We start from the raw sequence: 19602 nt of genomic DNA, 5'->3' as shown, positions 1-19602 counted from the left end.
ATAAATCCTGGAACCTAATTAGTTTATATGTAGAGCTGCACTCCATTTTGCACTCTCCGGTTTTAGTAAATCTCCTCCATACTGTACCTTACTCATCTTAAAAATAACAGATAGACTTATATGAACAAAGACATAAATAAATGACAGCTGTGTTCACATACCCTCATAGTCCTGAATATTTCTAACCGCTCTGATGATGGCTGTTTAGTTGTAACACACAGTCAGTGTAACAGAGAAATACTTTTGCTCACACTTTTTAATCTTATCTCTTTGATTTAAGGAGTCTATGAAGATAGCTATGCAACATGGTGATCGTCCACTTCAAGCTCTTTGTCTCCTGTGCTTTGCTGACATCCACAGAAGTCATGGGGACATTGAGGTAAATGTTACTAAGGAAAGCTTTAATTTGTAATTGAAGAACTGCTGTAAAGGATTTGTAACTGCATAACCCAAATGTACATCCAAGCCGCCCTTTCTCCTCCTAGACCATATCACAGCATTGGTTTTTATTTTACCTTGTTCCTGTAGTGAGAAACCCCTTTTATTTCCTGTGATGTTATCACCAGGCTTGCAGGGGCAGCTACTGGAAGTTCAGTTCCTACTGGTGTAGGCAAGCCCCAGAACTACATCTGCCAAGAGTCTTTTCCCTACACTCAGTGTGTGGGCAGGCTTTTGGAAGTGAAGGCAGCAACATTGTTTTTCTGGGGAAAACAAAAATCAATGTATGCATAAGGAGAGGGACAGAGAGGTGTGGGGAATGAACAGAATTTTGTAGTCTAGCAAACAGGGCTGAAAGTTGTGGTTGGGTACAATAAATTAGGTGTACACTGAAATTGTACTTGCAGCATTTTTAAAGGGCTAAAACATAGGGAATGAGTATATATTGGAGATGTACTGATTTTTATTTTTTTGCAGTGGTATACATTTAAAGAGAACAAGTCATTTCTTTAGGAACCTTTAAGAAGAACTTTCACTCCCCCCACTTTTTCCCATCCATCCCTGCTACCTGTAATGCCAGACTCTCATCAGAAAACATACTCACCTGCCCAGTGGATCCAGCATTATCCTGCTGTGATCTGCTGATCAGGTGTCCCAGCCTGTGGGCCATGCTGCTATCCTGGTGCACTCACTCACCAGGAGCCCGGCTGCCTCTTCCACGCTTGGGTAGCTAGGCCCCCTATGACAAGCACCAGCTCTGCCTATCCACTGCTCTGTGAATGGGCTCCCACAGCCTCCGGGGATAAGGGAAAGGGATATCCCAGGAGCCAGCAGGAGTGAGGAGTATGGCCTAGGCAAGAATAGCGTTGGGTGTTGGGGCCATAGAAAGAAAAAAAAAAAATAGAACAAACCTGAGAAAAAAAGCATGTTGTTTAGCTAGTGGAGGGGGTAACAGAGGTAGGAACTAAAAGTCCCTTTCTTGGGTGAAGTTCTACTTTAATAGCATGTAGCACTTAGCGCTGTTTCTTCTGTAGTAAGAACTGTTTCTTCTCTGTGCCCCCCACCTGCTTGTCCTCCTGGGGACAAGATGCAGCTTCACCCACTCTCGTTGTGTTACAAGCCTCGCAGCATTTTGACGTAGGTTCCCATGGGAGCCCCAGGTCTTTTAGGACTATAGCAACTGCCTTAATCCACTTTTATGCACATATCCATTTTCTGCACACTGTCAAAATTTTAATCATGTTGCTAAAATGTGATAAAGCAGTGAGAGACCTGAAATCCACCATAATAATACAAAGCTGAATTCTCTCCATTCTGAATGTGAAATGAGTATTATACTGTATACTCCGAGTTGGTAGCAAAGGTATTTAGGTGCAATTAAAGGTCAGTACGTTTCCAGAGGCAGAGCAGACATTCTTTAGAAAGACAATTGTTTAAGAGAATGCAAATCACAGTCTTCAGGGAATGGAATGAGTGACACTGACAAAACCAATGACTGACTGCTCCAGTTTTTTTTTAAATTGGATTATTTCCTTTTCTTTAATGGTGCTTTCTGGGTGCCCACACAGAATGCAGACAATTTGCCCCAAGAAGCAATATTCAGAATATCTTTTTGCTGGAAACTAGAAAGGGCACATTTTTCAAGTCTTGCTGATTAATTTGGCTACATCTTTATGAAAATTGGTACATTAATAGGCTGCATAGTAAATGATTACTTACAATTCTGCTTTGTCTTGCCAGAAAGCAATTCCACGATACGATTCTTCCATGAGCATTATGACGGAAATTGGTAATCGCTTAGGTCAAACACTAGTGCTGATGGGAGTCGCCAAGTGTTGGCTACACCAAAAGGAAATGGACAAGGTATAATGTGTTTTAGGGGAGGAAATGAGAAACTTTGGTATAGTAATAAAGCCAGTGCACTTAAAGTGTATCTGAAACATAGTTTCTTTCTTTTTTTAGTTTTGGATTTATTAGGTATTGGTCCAAAACTGTCAGTTTTTTTGCTGTCTGTGTCTGTGGGGAGATTTGTTCTCAATTCCTGTCCCAGACCCACAAAAGGAAATGAGATGAAAATCCCTGTTAGACCGTTGTCACAGAAGCAGATGTCCCTGTTAGACAATTTCCCATCTATTCCTGCTCTGGTGACAGTTGTAAGACTTTATATTTCCACCACGGCCAATAGAATAGGTGAATATACCCACCTTGGGGATACTGACAGCAATAAAACTAGAAAGAGATTATATTCTTTCCCACTCTACCCATTTAGTATTCTGCCGTTGTAAATAGTGTGGTCTTCTGCTGCTGTAGCTGGTGGGATTCTTCTGTTGTAGCCAGTGTGGTCTTCTGCTGCTGTAGCCGGTATGGTCTTGTGGCTACTGTAGCCAGCGTGATCTTCTGGTACCATAATCATTGTGGGCTTCTGCTATAGATGGTGTGGTCTGCTGCTGTAGACAATGTGGTCTTCTGCTGCTAAGGACGATGTGATCTACTGCTGTTGTAGCTGGTGCTGTCTTTGACTGTGGTAGCTAGTGTGGTCTTTTGCTGCTGTAAACGGTGTGGTTTTCTTTTGCTGTTGTAGCTGGTTTGGTCTTTTGTTGTAGCCAGCATTGTCTTCTGACTGCTGTAGCCAGTATGATCTTCTGCTGCCATAATCTGTGTGGTCTGCTGCTGTAGAGGGTGTGGTCTGCTGCTGTAGATGGCATGGTCTGCTGCTGTAGATGGCGTGGTCTGCTGCTGTAGATGGCGTGGTCTGCTGCTGTAGATGGCGTGGTCTGCTGCTGTAGATGGCGTGGTCTGCTGCTGTAGAGGGTGTGGTCTGCTGCTGTAGATGGCGTGGTCTGCTGCTGTAGATGGCGTGGTCTGCTGCTGTAGATGGCGTGGTCTGCTGAAGTCTGCTGCTGTAGATGGTGTGGTCTGCTGCTGTAGATGGTGTGGTCTGCTGCTGTAGATGGCGTGGTCTGCTGCTGTAGATGGTGTGGTCTGCTGCTGTAGATGGTGTGGTCTGCTGCTGTAGATGGTGTGGTCTGCTGCTGTAGACGGTGTGGTCTTCTGCTGCTGTAGACTGTGTAGTCTACAACTGTTGTAGCCAGCTTGGTCTTCGATTGTTGTAGCCAGCGTGGTCTTCGACTGTTGTAGCCATCATGGTCTTCTCTCTGTTGTAACCAGTATAATCTTCTGCTGCCATAATCAGTGTGGCCTGTTACTGTAGATGGTGTGGTCTTCTGTTGCTGTAGAAAATGTGGCCTTCTGCTGTTGAGGAAGATGTGGTCTTCGACTGTTGTAGCCAGTGTGGACTTCTGTTGTTGTAGCTGGTGTGGTCTTCTGCTGGTATAGATGATGAGATGTTCTTCTGCTGTAGATGGACGGTGTGATCTTCTGCTTTCGTAGATTATTTAATTTTGTACTGTTGTAGCTTTTTCAAGGTTTAACTTACTGTGCAATTAGATATATCCCTCTGTGCACTCTTGTTGAAAAAATGGTAAATTGAGCAGTTGTGCTCTTCCTCTCAGTTTGAACATGGGCTGCTCTGACACGGTTTTACAAGATGTTGCCCTCAGTAATAGTCCAGGGTGGTCACTGTATATTTTTAGTTTATTGGACCTTTATCTCTAAACTGAGTGGTCTGTTTTGTTTGAAACCCATGTCTTTAATGCATGGGGCCAACAATCATTCCATGGTCAGCATTACCTAGATCAGATTCTTGACTACTGTGATGCTTGGTTGAAAAACCGTTGAACGATTTGCATGTCTTGGGTTGCAGCCACATGGTATGCCATTTGTGTTTTTGAGGAGGTGTAAATAGTAATGTTGCCACTAAGTGTGTGAAAGTGTTTGCAAGATCAGGGTTTGTTGTCCCTTATTAAACCATAAGGATAAACTGGCAGCTGTAAGGGGTAAACACTGACAGTTCTTTTGGCAGTGTCATGGGGCGCTCTTTTGATTGATGTTGTTCTATAGCAGATGTGAGGTGTATGATGAAGTGTACATTAATCCACAGATGGGAAGCAGTAGTCTGGCCTGGTACGTACTTGCAGTCTATCTGGAACATGGAGGCAGTGTAATGGTATTTCAGGGGGAGGGTGGAAGTTGTAGACTCCGCTATGCGCTGCATCTGTTCTGTCTGTAATCAGGTCAGCCCTGGCTATGGCAGTTACACAATAACAAGAATTTACTCCTGGTTCTCTGCCTGACACGTGTGCTTAATCTGCAGGCCCTGGATGGACTCCAGAAAGCCCAGGAGTTGGCAGAAGAGATAGGCAATAAGGTGAGTGAGGCAATGGAGATTAATAGAGATTTCCTCTAACCCACCTCCCCAATTCCCATATATGAAATCCTCTCCTCTTTCTTTCTCCTATAATGCCCTCAACAGTTTATATTACTCTTTATGAGACACATGATACTTATCAGCTGTTATATGACTATCGTTCATAGCAAAGCATTCTGGGAGTTTTTATTTGTCACTAGAAAATATACTGCATTTGGTACCTTTTACTCCTTGGTTCCACTTGCCTCTGATGGTAAAGTTTAGGATTTTTCCCTTAGTCTTTTCTTAAAAGGAACGTGTCATGCTTAGAGTTGTGCATAGTTCTGAATATTCGGTATTAATTAAAACTGTACTTGTTCACATATGAAGATTTATTTTATAGGAGTCTGACTCTGCAGCTTCCGAATTTGGTAGGGGTTCAACTAAATCCTGACAGCTGCTGCTCCACCAACTGCCTGATCTCTTTCAGTTTCTAAGGGTACAAATAACAGAGACCTATAATTATTTAAAGGATAAATTCACCTTTTGATAAAAAGTAATAAATGCACATTATTTTGCAGATAAAAAAATGTGCATTTATTATTTTTTGCTGCAGGGGCCTGTAAAGCATTGCACCAGCGATCAGCAGATCGCTAGTACCATGCAAATCTGTCAATATATCTGTTTGCCCATACAGGATGTACGAGCAAGCAGATATTCTGACAGGAAGAATTTGTGAATTACCACGGTGCTCTTCCCTCGCCCCCCTTTTTTTTTTTTCTTTTTTCTGTGTGTGTGTTGTCCATGTCTCTCTACTATTTGTCTTTTTCTACTCTTCTGTCTACTCTGTCCTTAAGCATAATTTACGGATTGTACCTGCTGTTCTCTGCGCTGCATCCGTATGGCTATTTATGCAATCTAGATTTCTTTTTAAATTCTAGGTCATGAATATGTACTGTTTTTTTTTTTTTGATGTGGCCATTTCTCGGGCCTTTCCTGTTTATTATAATGTTGATGTAGCAATACTTCCCTTTGGAGTTTACATTATCATTGACCCACAAAGGTCTGTTACCCGTTCCCTCCCAATCTCCCTCCCCATCCCTTCCCTCAGGGCACCTATGTAAACTTTTCAGATTTTGCTTTTATCGATACATGCCTTGCACCATCTTCCTTGCATTTATTGTAATATGTAACTGTTGGTCATTGAATTTTTGCTACGATTGTCTGTTCATCTTTGCTTATTATTCAATAAAGCTTTTTGTAAAAGAATTACCACGGTGCTCCACAGCACCATGGTAGTTCATTGAAGACTACAAGTTGACAGCTGCTAAGGTTGCTGGGACTTGTAGTTTCTCATTCACAGAGGAGTGACATAGCCAGGCGCCCCACACAGCCACGGTTTTTATTTTCAGCCCCTGCTAGCTGTCAAAGCGGGGGATCGTGCTTTCATAACATGTTACACCCTGAATATGTATGCAACACATTATGAAAAGTGAACTTATCATTTCAACTCTTCCTAACTATGACTTTCTTTTTTTATGATGATGTTTTGTATGCCCTCTCCTACATCTCTGGATCTCTAACTAGGGAGATGTAGGAGAGTGTGCCTCATGCACACTGGATGTTTTTAACACTTAGATTGTAAGCTCCAAGGAGCAGGGCCCTCCTAACCTTCTTGTATTGAACTGTATTGTTGCTGTATTGTCTCCCGTTATACTGTACAGCACTGAGCAAACCTCTGGCGTTATATAAATCCTGTATAATAATAATAACACTGCTTTTTAAGTTAGTCTGGAGATTTTTGTTTTTTGTCTTCCTCTAAATGTCCCTGCATGTTAGCGTATGTGTCCATGCACACCTAGGCATTTAGGAGAGTTTAGAGGCAGAAAAAACCCCACTGAATGCGCAGTCAAGAGCAGAGGTGTTTTAGCAGAAGAACATTTGACGCGCCTTAATGCATTGTTTAGGGCATGTTTAGCAGTTGAGTGTTCATTTTAATGGCTAGAATAAATTATTCTTGCCAATTAAATTATTTAACGTCCAAGGGCTTGATGAGCCTAAACACGTTACACGTTTACAAGAGTCAGGCGGTTTTTCTAATAAACATCAAAACTTGTGGCACTACAACCCAATTGTATCTTTGGGGCAGGCTAGAGCTCTCTGCATGAACTCACTGTGCCTGGACAGTGTTCTCCAATCTGCAACACAAAAGTCCTCCAAACCAATGTAGGGTCGACAACCAGGTGAGCATGAGTAAAATCAGTCTTTATTACTTCCAAAGGAGCAAATCAATTCCAATACAGAACCAATACTAATGCATTTCAGCCTGCAAAGGCCTTACTCATAGTCAATGAGTATGTGTAAGGGCTATGCAGGCTCAAATGCGTTAGTTTTGGCTCTGTCTTGGAACTTATGTACACCTTTGGAAGAAATGAGTGATTTTACACATACTCACCTGGTTGCCAACTTTACATTGATTTCAAGCATTTTTTTTCTACCAAAATACCGCTAGACGCCAAGGAAAGTCATCTAGGAGAGTTGGGCAAAGTGTCCCATGTGCATGAGGCCTTAAAGTGATTTTACAGGTTTAAACTATTAAAAGTAAACCTTTTGCCTGCAAGAAGATGCCACAAGATGCCCAATTTTATCTTTCTTTATTAATCAGGAAATCCTATTCTGTGCCCCTCTCTGATGTAGATTCACTTACTAGGATTTGACTTTCCTTGACTTGAAGTGGAGCTGTGGGCAAAATCAAAAATTATATATATATGATGATTTTTGTTTTTCCCAATCTCCCTGAACAATGTTCTGTTATTTTTCCACTTCCAGTAACATGTTTGTTTTGCAGTGAAATTTCACAGCAGCATTGGCACCCTGTGGGCAGGTAGACTTAGAGTAGGTTTGGTTGGACTTATTTATAAGAGACAAACAAGTTAGAGCCTAACTCCCGCTATTGCTTTTTAAGCAGTTACAGCAAACGTTTTTTCTTTTGGAAACATTTTTTTAGAAGATATGAATAAAAGCTGACCATTTTAAGCACACTTGTCAGTGTGTTTCCAACCCTTTACGTGCTCTTTCTCACAGGCAGCCAAGGGGCAGTAAAGAGAGGTAGCTGAGCCATGGATATACCACTCCCTGGCTGCCCACCTGAGTGCTAAAATTACAGCCTTGCAGGGCTATACACATGCTATGGCCACAATGCTTTGCTTTGTGGCTGTAGCATTTTTAACTTGAGCTGCAGAGTTTGACAGGGGCGGCACCACCTGTCAACTTGCCCATTTAGATCGATAGGCCTGCACTGCAATTACCAGCCAAATGCTTGGAATATAAAATTGCCTTTCTGCAATTAAACAAAATAGTTAAAAAAAAATAGACATCAGGAGGTATCAGTAGGGTGCCTGTTAGCCATTGCTCTACTGACCTCTGAAAAGTGATCCAAAGTAAGAACTGCCAACTGTGTGAAAGAGATATAATTGAAACTGTTGGACAGCTTGGCCTTTTAAAGAAGGTGGGAAAATAAAGAATCCATTTGCAGAATCAAAGGGTAATAAAACTATGCAACAGGCAGGACTCAGATTTGGAAAAAACTGGAAAATTCCAATCTAGTGAAAGTACTTTTATTAGGAACTGACACAGTCTCATTGACCCCAGGCATTGCAGTTTGCTGGGCTTAGCCATTAAAGTGGTTGTAAACCCTTACACATACCCAATGAAGTGATTGGCCTCAGGTGACACAAAAGAGATGAAACAAATCCTCCTACATAAGATGTACCTGTTTATCTGCAGCACACTGTCTCCGACATCCATTCAAAGTGCAGAATTTACACAGGATCTCTCAGCTCTGAAAAGCAGGGGCTGGGGAGCTAAAGTTACACTCAGTGAAGAGAGCTCTGAGAGTTGATTGGAGGGAAGGGACACACACCCCTGCACACAGAACACAGGAACAGAGCTGATGCTGTCAATCACAGGCTGTGTGCTGGCGGTCCCCCCCCCCTCACTATTTTCCTCTTGGTGTTGGGAAAAGTAGTAAAGCAATAGACAGAAATGACATTTAGTGCTCTTTACTGAGACAAAGACACACTATAGAGGAATATGCTTTGTTCATATTTCATGTCTCAGGTTTATAACCTCTATAAGTCTTATTTCACATTGATGGCAGAGGGGTGGTCAAAACAGACTGTTAATCCATGTTTTTAGCCCCCCCAAAGCAGGCAGCCAGAGGGGTGAGACAAGTACATACTATTCGGGGGTCAGCAACCAGTAGATTGTGATCTACCAGTAGATCTTGGCCAGGTGACTGGAAGATCACGGTCAGGATTTGCTCACCCGCCATTCCAGAGCATCAACCAGAGTGCAATGCAGAGGGACTACTTGAAGTTGGAGCTGTAGTAGGGAGCAAGAGCCACATAAGCTGATGTCTCCTCTGTAGTGCCGGCTCCTATGCCCTGTCACTGTTAGTGAGTGTAGCAGCTGCCCAGCATAACCCATTCAAGTGAATGAGGCTGCTCTGCAACCTTGAACTGCAACCTTGTGCAGTACAGCAAACAGGTGATCTTTGAATTCTCCCATGCTGTTTAGGTAGATCTCCACCTCTTTAAGGTTGCCTACCCCTGCTATAGAGGGATATGTTTTTTCATATTTCATATCTGAGGTTTGCAATCTCTGTAAGTCAAACAAAGTCAGGCCCTGGTAACAAAGAATACCTAAATACAACACGTTTCTGAGTATTAAAGGTGATAGCAGGATTTTGTGGTGTCTTCTCTTAGAAAATATGTTTACTTCGTAACTATAAAAATAGAGCCCTGAGTAGTCCATCATTCCAAATGGCATCTTATAAAAAACATTTTCAGGAAAACATAGCAGCATGCCAATTTATAAGGACTGCAGGTATTTAACATTTTTGCATCTTTGCTACCTTTTTTTTTTCAATCCCTTGGCTATGGATTCCTTCTAAATATCCTTCTGTAATTGATCCATGGTTTCAGTTTAATACTGTACAAGTGGCTGATGGCAGGTCTGCCATCACATGAATAAAAAGTTTCTAATACAAATGCAAAGAGAAAGCTACAGAAAATGGCATCTTACATCTTAATAAAACTCCAGTTATTTATTTTGCAAAATGTTCTTTGTGCTTTCCTGTTCCTTGTTTTTTTTTTGGTGTAAAATGGGACCTCTGAGTCTTCCTTACCTTTTATAGCTCTGCCTGTTGAAAGTTCACTGTTTAAGTGAGATCATCTATCGTACAAGACAGCAGCAACGAGAACTCCGCGCTCATGTCGTCAGGTTCCATGAGTGTGTGGAGGAGATGGAGCTGTATTGTGGAATGTGTGGGGAATCTATTGGAGAGAAGAATTGCCAGCTCCAGGCATTGCCCTGCTCCCACGTCTTTCACCTCCGGTAAGAAGAGTTGACATGTAATACAATTTATATCTCCTTTAGAAAAGTCTAAATTATTCCATTTGGATACAAATTCTTCAGTGGGAAAGTTCTTCACCCCTTAGACCCCTTGGGGAAGATTTCAGCCAGTCTGATCACCAGTCCTTCTTTTTTAGGCGAGACCATGGAGGAGATTTACTAAAACTGGTGCACTCAGAATCTGGTGCAGCTGTGTATGGTAGCCAGTCAGCTTCTAACTTCATCTTGTTCAATTAAGCTTAGAAAATAATACCTGGAAGCTGATAGAATTCTATGCAGAGCTGCATCAGATTTTTGCACACTCCAGTTTTAGTAAATCTCCCCCCTAGTCTCTGGCTCTCTGCACAAGTGTTATGTACATCAGTCAACATCATTCCAAGCTATGGTGTCACCTTGTTACCAACCCCATGCTTGATTACTCAGAGTGGTCAAAAGGAATGCTGTGTGAGACAGGTTGTGGTAAAGAAAGGTTCCACATTGTCCAATGAGTACTGAAAAATTGGTGGGATGACTGGTTTCTGGAGAGATTTCCATTTCCTAAACTTAAAGTAGTTTTTTGTTATACTTCAGCCAAAGTGTATTTAGTAGGAAGCTTTAAAAGACAGACAAAATATATAGTCATAAAGCGTATCTAAATCCAGAAACATAAATTTTATCTGGCGATCTAGCCAGTAACACTTCCTTCCTGTGACAGCGTGAGGAAAGTGCAGCCGATAACCGGAAAGTGCATTTACTGGTGATCTGCTGTGTCATTGGACATGGCTGATCACATGGTAAAAGGCCGCTGTAATTGGCCTTTTACCATATCACATGATCAGCTGTGTCCGTAGGACACAGCGATCACAGAAATGACTGGGTGCGCGCCCCCAGGGGCGTGCGGGAGGGCTTGTTCTGGGAGGACGTCATATGACGCCCTCCCAGAACTGGCCGGCCACGGTAAAGCCATCGTTCAGCTATCTGCGGTCGGCAAGTGGTTAATGAGCAACCCAACTTTTATAAACACTACTGCAATCAAAAGAGCCATTCTGAGACTAAGGTAAGTCTCTTTTTGTCTGGTTGTGGTGATTGATTCTCCCCTGCCTTTCTGTGATCAGAGAATCAATCATCTTTTATGACCCTGGCCTGTGTGTGCGACTGATCTGGTTTTGACCAACCTCCCCCCAAATTCATGTGATCCTTATCAGATCCTATAAATTTAGACAAGCTTATGGGGGAGGTCACAGATGGGGGGCATTTTTCCTGCGTGAGTGCATTTTCTGCGGTTTCTGCTGGAGTGCAGATAACTCTACAGCACGCTGAATGGACTGCAAGCAAACACCCTGGGAAACATCTCCTACAAGTTTGATTCCCACTCCATCCACCTTTTAAAATGCCGCCTCTACTCCTTTTTTATATTACTATCCCCTGCTCTCAAAATCTCCTTTCTTTACCCTTCTGCTCCACCCCAAAGCTTATACATCTCACTCCTCACTGCTACCATCTCCCTACTACTGCTCTCATCACCTCCTGCTGATACTTTACTCACCTGCTGACCCAAACACCAGGACAGGAAGGCATGTGCATTCATATACATCCCGCTCCCATCTTACTTTCCTCACCTCTGGGGATATCTCCCCAAACCCTAGTCCTCCAGTATCTCATCCCCACACCAAGCACTCTCCTTTCTCCAGGAATAGCCACAATCCACTCAATTGAATTTCATTCGCTATGCTCCTAAAAACCACCCTCCCTTTTTCTTGTGCACTCTGGAATGCCCGCTCTGCCTGTAATAAGCTCACCTCTGTCCATGACTTTTTTGTCTCCGGCTCCCTTAACCTACTAGCAATTACAGAAACCTGGCTTCAAGTATCAGATTCTGCTTCTCCTGCAGCACTTTCCTATGGAGTCCTTCTCTGGACCCACTCACCCAGACCCAGTCGTTGGAAAGGAGGTGGAGTTGGTTTCTATCCCCACTGAGCACCTTTCAAGCTCTCCCTAACCCTCCCTCTCTATCCTTCTCTTTTTTCGAGACTCACTGCATTCGGCTGTTTTCTCCCATTTCTTTGAGGATTGCAGTGATCTATCGGCCTCCTGGGACAGTGTTGCGTCTTCTTGATGACTTCTCTGCTTGGCTACCCTACTTTCTCACCTCTGAAATACCCACTATCATTCTTGGAGATTTTAACATCTCCTTTAATGTGAACAACCCGGCTACATCCCAACTCTTCAACCTAACCTCATCTTTTGCCTTAACACAATGGACACAGTCCTCCACTCACTCTGATGGGAATACATTAGACCTTGATTTCTTCCATCTTTGCACTCCCTACAACCTAACAAACACCCCCTTTCCTCTCTCTGATCACAATCTCATCACCTTCACAGTGTCCTCATCTTCAAACACTTTTCCCTCCAAGCAGCAAAAAATTACCCACAGAAACCTTCACAACTTAAACCCTGCTCCTTTCCACTCTGCAACTGACCAACTCTATGACAGAATCTCTCCCCTGTCCTGCCCTGACCTGTCCACTGCTGTCCACAACAGTTCACTTTCATTCACATTAGACTCACTTGCTCCTCAAACTACACAAAGTATCAGGCCACGACCATTACAACCTTGGCAGACGACACCAGAAATCTTAAGAGACATAGTCGTGCACTGGAGCGATTGTGGCGTAAAGCCAAATCTCACCAAGCATTCACCCTATATAAATCTGCTTTCTTAACATACAATTCCTCCCTCCATGCTGCCTAACAAACCTACTTTGTCACTCTCATCAATAGCTTGTCATCCAGTCCTCGTCGTCTCTTCTCTACTTTCTCCACCTCCACCCAGTAACTCACTCACTGCTTACAAGATTGAAAATCATTTCAAAAACAAGATTGACGCAATTCGTAGGGGCATCTAGACTGCACAGACATCCATCCCACTTACCATACCTTGTACTATACCTCCCCCAACACTTTCCTCTTTTGACCTTGCTACTACTGAAGAGGTCACTAAAGTTTTCTCAGAAGCCCGTCTCACCACCTGCCCCCTGGATCCTGTCCCCTCTCAACTACTACAGTCACCCTCTTCTTCCATCCTATGCTCTCTCACTCACATCTTCATTCTCTCCCTCTCTAATGGTGCCTTCCCCACCCCTCTAAAGCATGCATACATCACTTCCATACTTAAAAAACCCTTGCTGGACCCCACCAACCTGAACAAGTTAAGACTCATCTCCCTGTTGCCATTTACCTCTAAACTCCTAGAACGCCTAGTCTACACTGACCTGTGCTCCCACCTCACTGACAACAACTTTCTTGACCCTTTACAGTCTGGCTTTCGCTCACTACACTCCACTGAAACTGCCCTACTAAAACTCACTAATGATCTACTAACAGCTAAAACCAATGGCCACTACTCCGTACTCTTACTACTTGACCACTCTGCGGCTTATGATACTGTTGACTGTCCCCTCCTCCTCAAAAATCTCCACTCTCTTGGCCTCCGAGACTAGAACGCTGTCTCCTCCTCTCCACTCCCTCTTTCTGTAGGTGTCCCTCACGGTTCTGTCCTTGGACCCCTTCTTTTCTCTACCTACACCTCCCCCTTGGTCACTTGATAAACTCCCATGGCTTTAAGTACCATCTCTTTGGTGATGACACACAAATCTATCTTTCTACTCCTCACCTCACCCCTTCAGTCTCCTCTCACATTACTATCCTAAGTGACATATCAGAATGGATGTCACTCCACTTCCTCAAACTCAATCTTTCCAAAACGGAGCTCATACTATTCCCTCCAGCCTGTGCCCCCTCCCCTGACTTCTCCATTATGATCAATAATACAACCATTAGTCCCTCCCCTCATGCCAGGGTACTAGGTGTAATCCTAGACCCCCATCTATCCTTTCAGCCCCAAATCCAATCACTGTCCAAATCGTGTAGACTTCACCTCCGCAACATCTCCAAGATACGCCCGTTCTTCACCTCTGAAACTACTAAGCAACTTGTTCACTCCCTTGTTATATCTCGCCTTGACTATTGTAACTCCCTCCTCATTGGCCGACCTCATCGCAGGCTATCCCCTCTTCAGTCTATCATGAATGCTGCTGCCAGACTCATCCACCTTACTAACTGTCCCATATCTGCCACCCCTCTCTGCCAATCCCTCCACTGGCTTCCCATTGCCCAACGAATAAAATTCAAAACACTAACAATAACGTATAAAGCCATTTATAACTCTGCCCCAAATTACATCACCAATCTTGTGTCCAAATATCACCCAAACCGTCCTCTCCACTCCTTCCACAACCTCCTGCTCTCTAGCTTCCTTGTCTCCTCCTCCCATGCTCGTCTTCAGGACTTCCCCCATCCTCTGGAACTCTCTACCCCAATCTATTCGACTATTGCCTACTCTGTCCACTTTTAGGCGATCTCTTAAAACCTCTCTCTTCAGAGAAGCCTATCCCGCTTTCAGCTAATAACAGAATCTTTTATTCATCCTATCAGTTCATCCTCCACAGTTATTACCTTTTGTACCACCAGCTCCTCCCTCTTAGATTGTAAGCTCCCGGGATCAGGGCCCTCCTAACCCTCTTGTATTGAACTGTATTTTTGCTGTATTGTCTCCTTTTATATTATGAAGCGCAGAGAAAACTGTTGGCGCTATATAAATCCTGTATAGCAATAATAATAAAAAAAAGGTAAGGGATGTACCTTCAAAAGGAATAACAGGCCCTGGAGGCATGGTGAAAAGGGCTCTTGATTGGTGGAAGCATGGCATTACGGCTGAGAGGTGATTATTTGGCCATGCTACTAAATAGCTAATGAAGTGGATGTCTTTAATAAATGAGCGGGACTGGATAGAGATAGTGAATTGGGTGCAAGGGGCAGTCAAACGGGCCAGAGGTATCCTCTGCATGTAAGTTTTTTTTGTATGTTTTTTTTTTGGGGGGGGGGTGGGGGGGATGTGGGGAGGGGGTAGAAAAGGCAAGGTAAAAAAAGTTTGGTTGTAGTACATATTGTTATGCCTATGCTTGTCAGCAGTCGAGCTGTTTCTTTCCGTTTCTGTTCATACATCTATTCTGTTGACATTTTAGCTGCCTCCAAACCAATGGATCTCGCGGTTGTCCCAACTGTCGCCGATCTTCTGTGAAACCGGGCTTTGTGTGAATCAGAGGAGCGCTTTTTACAACTTTCACCGAAACTCCAGGACCAGTACGAATCAGAGCAGCTGTGCAAGTGGAACATTGGTGGTCTCTGAGCTTGTCTGTTGCCAAGACCATAATCTTGGTGCTACACTTGCACTACCTGCAGCTAACCTGCCCCTGTCATACATAACCTGTTTGTGAGATCGAAAGGACATTGAAGAAGCCAGCAAACTCTACCATGTATGCACACTGGGCTTATTTTTTCTTGTAATTTTTTTTAAAATATATTTTGTACTTTACCATTGAACAGGAAAATGCTTGATCAACTTTTTATAAACTCTGCCTTTTCAAAGTCTAAGATTGGTAAGGTACACTCAGCTTGGGCTTAGCCATGATCTGCAGAGCAAAGCGTGATGGGGCATAAAGTCAAGAGCAACCAGAAATACCACCAGGTCATTAAGGTACGCCAGTTGAACATTTTTATTTCAATTATACAACATTATTTTAAAGAATTAATAGCATTTGAGAGTTGTATCTACAAGTTTATGGACCTTTATTACAAACTGCCACAGCTCCAGTCTTCATGGACTAATGTACTGAAATGCGTGAATGGATCCACCGTGTTTGTGTAGAGCAGAATATAGTAATTGACTGCTTTTGGCTTTATAAAGTGAAAAGGATTTATCAAAATAGCCATGTGCATGCAAAGCCTGATCTGGACTGAATCACTAAGCTGTTTCCTTATTCCGTACTTCCACAAGGCCTGTGGACATTAGAAGTGAATTTTTTCGTCCTCTCCGGCATTTGTGTGGTGCTGCTCTACATGTCCACATCTCTTTCTCTGAAGAAAGGGCTCTTATGTTCCATACGCCTACCTCCCTCTGTAAATAAAAGATGCTGTGTCTTTTTCTGGTGTTTATGTATGATCTATACTGTGTAACTTACATAGGACCCCTCTGTATGTTTATTCGGATTATATTTTTTCTCTGTGTACACTGTACATCAGAATTGTTTAATGGAGCAGTGCTAAGCAATCATAATAAGGATAATGTGCTAACTTTAATCATTTATAATAGTCAATCAAATTTCAGTTCAGTTGAAATGATTGTAAAGGTAATTTCTTTTTTTTTTCTTAAATAACAAACATGTCATACTTACCTGCTCTGTGCAATGGCTTTGTACAGAGTAGCCCAGATCCTCCTCTTCTCGGTTCCCCCGCCAGTGCTACTGGTTCCTTCTGCCTTTTGAGCCCCCCCTCCCCAACAAGCCCCTTGCTAGGGAATACATATGCGTGTCAATCCCGAGTTGTGCTGTGTGTGTCTACTGACTTACACAGTGTGGCCCTGCCCCACCCCCACCACCCACTCCCTTGTCACTGGATTTGATTGACAGTAGCAGGGGGCAATGGCTGCCGCTATTCTCACTGAATGCAGTGAGGAGGAGAGGGAGGAGCAGCGTGGGATCAAAAACGGGCTCAGGTAAGTATTTGGGGGGGGGGGGGAGTGGCACCTAAAAGGTTTTTTTACTTTAATGCAGAGAATGCATCAAAAAACTCTTGGCCTTTACAACCACTTTAAAGTTCAGCTGATTTTTCAGTTTAAATGAGCTAAATACATTCCAGATGCATTAAAACAAAAGGTGTCTTACAGTTGGTTTTCTTTTGAAAGCAGCCACAGCCTCGGTTGAAAAGCCTGTCTCCTGCCAGCATGGTATAGAGAAGCACCTTTCCCTCTGTGTGGAAGCAGCAGTCTTCCTGCAGAAGTCCAACACACCTACTACTGAATCAGAACCAGACTCTGCAGGTAGCATGAGCTTTACTGATTGCAGAGCTACATGTCTGACTCAGCAGGGAGGGGGGAGATGGTGTCTGAATCAGCAGAGAGACCACTACTTCCTCACAAGGTGCAAGGGTCTTTCTCTACTCGTAAGGGGCAGGCTTTTCTACTCAGGTTGTGGCTGCTTTCTAAAGAACGTGAACTGCAAGACCTAGATGATGTTTTGTTTTGATGCATTGAATATATAGTATATAGCTGATTTAAACTGAACATTCAATTGGTCTTTAAAAATGGTGTCTGGTTGCTAATTGTTACTGTACTTTTTAATTCTTCACCATAGTGCCATGTTGCATAATCCCACGTCTGAACAGTCACCATGAATAATCAAGATGATTTATTGAGTAGTTAAGTGCAATAAAGGACCCAGGAGTAATAAACCTCTAATCACAGTTAAATCAGAGTATATATGGGCTGGTGCAGTTGTGTGTTTAATTAGTTGGGATAGTTGGAGTCACTCTATACCACGTCTAAGTATATAATCAGCATCTTGATAATGCCCCCTCCTTCTGCTAATACCTACCTTCAACTCCAACATAAACCAACACAGAGCTTACAAGTACGAGGAGCATTCAAGTCAAACCGGGACTTGTGAGTTTATATAATAAAAGAACAAATTTCAAGGAGTGGGAACTGCATTTATTTTTTTTTTACGTACTCCCCTGCTACAGTTATACACTTATACCAGCGTTTAGCTAATGCCTGGAAAGCTTTAGCATAGATTTGTCAGTACGCCTGAACCATCCTAGGAGAGACTGCTTCACTTCGTCATCGTTGTGTTCACCATTCCCACAGAAAGTTTCATCTCTTGTGCAATTTCAGGACAGGTTATGCGTTGATTATCCAGGGTCAGGTGTTCCAAGTGCTGAATGTTAACAGGAATGACTGCTGTGGGCTGGGAACCACCACAGCCAGGATTGTCACTGACGGACTTACAGCCATCTTTGAAACGTGTACACCATTCAGATGTCTTACTGTGGCTGCGAGTCTCATCACTGTACCGTGCTTGAAGTCTTCTGTAGATATCCAGAAGTTTTAAGTCTTCGTCACAAGAAACTTCATCACCACATGCTGTTCCATGAATGCACTAACTCGGTTGTCTGCCATCTTGATTAATGGTCTCTGGACTGGCCCGGGACATGTGCTCCACCTATCAGTAATAGGACACACTTGTCACTTACTACAGCGTGTTGTACCGCCACACTAGCATCCGTTTTTATACTTGTAAAATTAAAAGTCCCAATTTGACTTGAACTCCCCTCGTAGTAACAGTCAGGGTCCTGATTATTAATTGCTTTGTTCTTAATGGGCAAAGCTTAAGGCTGAACTATAGGCATGCAGCTAAATACGAAGATGAAATGAACTGCTTGAATTGTTAAATACGCCTCTGGAAATGTTTGTCCCTGAAAACATTTTTCATTTTAAATGGTCAGTGTACCCAAAACTGAAATTTCAGGTTTTGTTAGCTAGCAGAGAGCTAACATGTTTCCCAGCCCCAAACTAAACATGTCATACTGTATATTGCAGCTTACCAGCCCCCAGATGTGCTGGTTGCATTCGTTTTCTTTTTTTTATTTTCACCTAATGATCCAATAACACACTTCCCGTCTTAGGGGGACAATACTTACCAACTGTACACTCCATCTGTGGAGGAGCAGTGTTGTTATCCTAGGCTGCGCTCCTGAATTGGACTACGTACACCACCTTCTCTCCTCCTGTCCAGTTCATGGGGAGGAAGTGTTCTGTAGTTCACAGATTATAGGTGGGGAAAACATTGTTTGAGATTTCAGTTCAGTGCAAAGGAAGTTAAAAGGATATAGGAATTCTGGGGGCAATAAACATGTATTTTTTGTTTTTGGGTCTCCAAAACCTTGAAATTGAAGGGGGGGGGGGATTTCTAAGTTTCTGGGTCCACACAGCTTTTAGGAGGAGTTCCCACTCTCCCCGATGGAGTTAATGTTTTATATTATAGGAACGAATCGGGAGCAGTGGGAATGCCCCAAGATGGAAGACCAGGGACAATGCTTGTCTGTGTTGCATCCCCAGCAATATAAAAATCCAACCCAACAGACTCCATGTGAACCTGAAATATACATTACAGCCATGCTGACCCTTTACTGCTGACCATGTTTACTGTATAGATTTTAGTTTTATGCATGCTAGATTCAGTTGTTATTAGCGCTCAGTGTTTTCCTGGCAGTGTATGTTATTTATTGGCCATAGAGCATGTAAGATGCACAAACAATACTTATGTTCCAATTTAATAAATATCATGATTTGTTATACAATGCCCTGTGGTCCTTTCATACAGAATCCTGATTACAAGCCCATCTGCATCAGCTAAGCTGTAAACCATCCAAGGGGATTGTCCTCAGTGAGCCATCCTGGGTTCACATATATAAGAAGTACTTCAAAGTCAACACAGGTCTGACAATGAATAATCACGTTTAAAACGTTCAGGTTTTTTTTTTACTTTTGTTTTATACCTATCACCAACTTATTTGTCATCACCAGTCGAGTGCAACTGTATGATAACAGAGACACACTATTCCCA

At 42.9% G+C, this 19602-nt stretch overlaps 1 protein-coding gene across 1 annotated transcript in view; it reads left to right on the top strand.

Annotated features, from left to right (window-relative positions):
- The window catches only part of RAPSN (receptor associated protein of the synapse), a 56383-nt gene extending 37047 nt beyond the window's left edge, over window positions 1-19336 (top strand). Inside the window, exons 4-8 of the mRNA XM_089675804.1 lie at window positions 281-379; window positions 2179-2301; window positions 4652-4705; window positions 9882-10081; window positions 15166-19336. Of these exons, the coding sequence (XP_089531930.1) occupies window positions 281-379; window positions 2179-2301; window positions 4652-4705; window positions 9882-10081; window positions 15166-15238 (549 nt within the window). The 3' untranslated portion in view covers window positions 15239-19336. The remainder of the gene's footprint in view (window positions 1-280; window positions 380-2178; window positions 2302-4651; window positions 4706-9881; window positions 10082-15165) is intronic.
- Window positions 19337-19602: the final 266 nt, after the last annotated feature.

The sequence above is a fragment of the Staurois parvus genome, unplaced genomic scaffold (assembly GCF_062004578.1).
Source record: "Staurois parvus isolate SC_StPar_1 unplaced genomic scaffold, SC_StPar_1.0 ptg000159l, whole genome shotgun sequence".
Lineage (NCBI taxonomy): Eukaryota > Metazoa > Chordata > Amphibia > Anura > Ranidae > Staurois > Staurois parvus.
The sequence above is the reverse complement of the archived record's forward strand: the minus strand, read 5'-3'. Positions and strand labels throughout refer to the sequence as shown.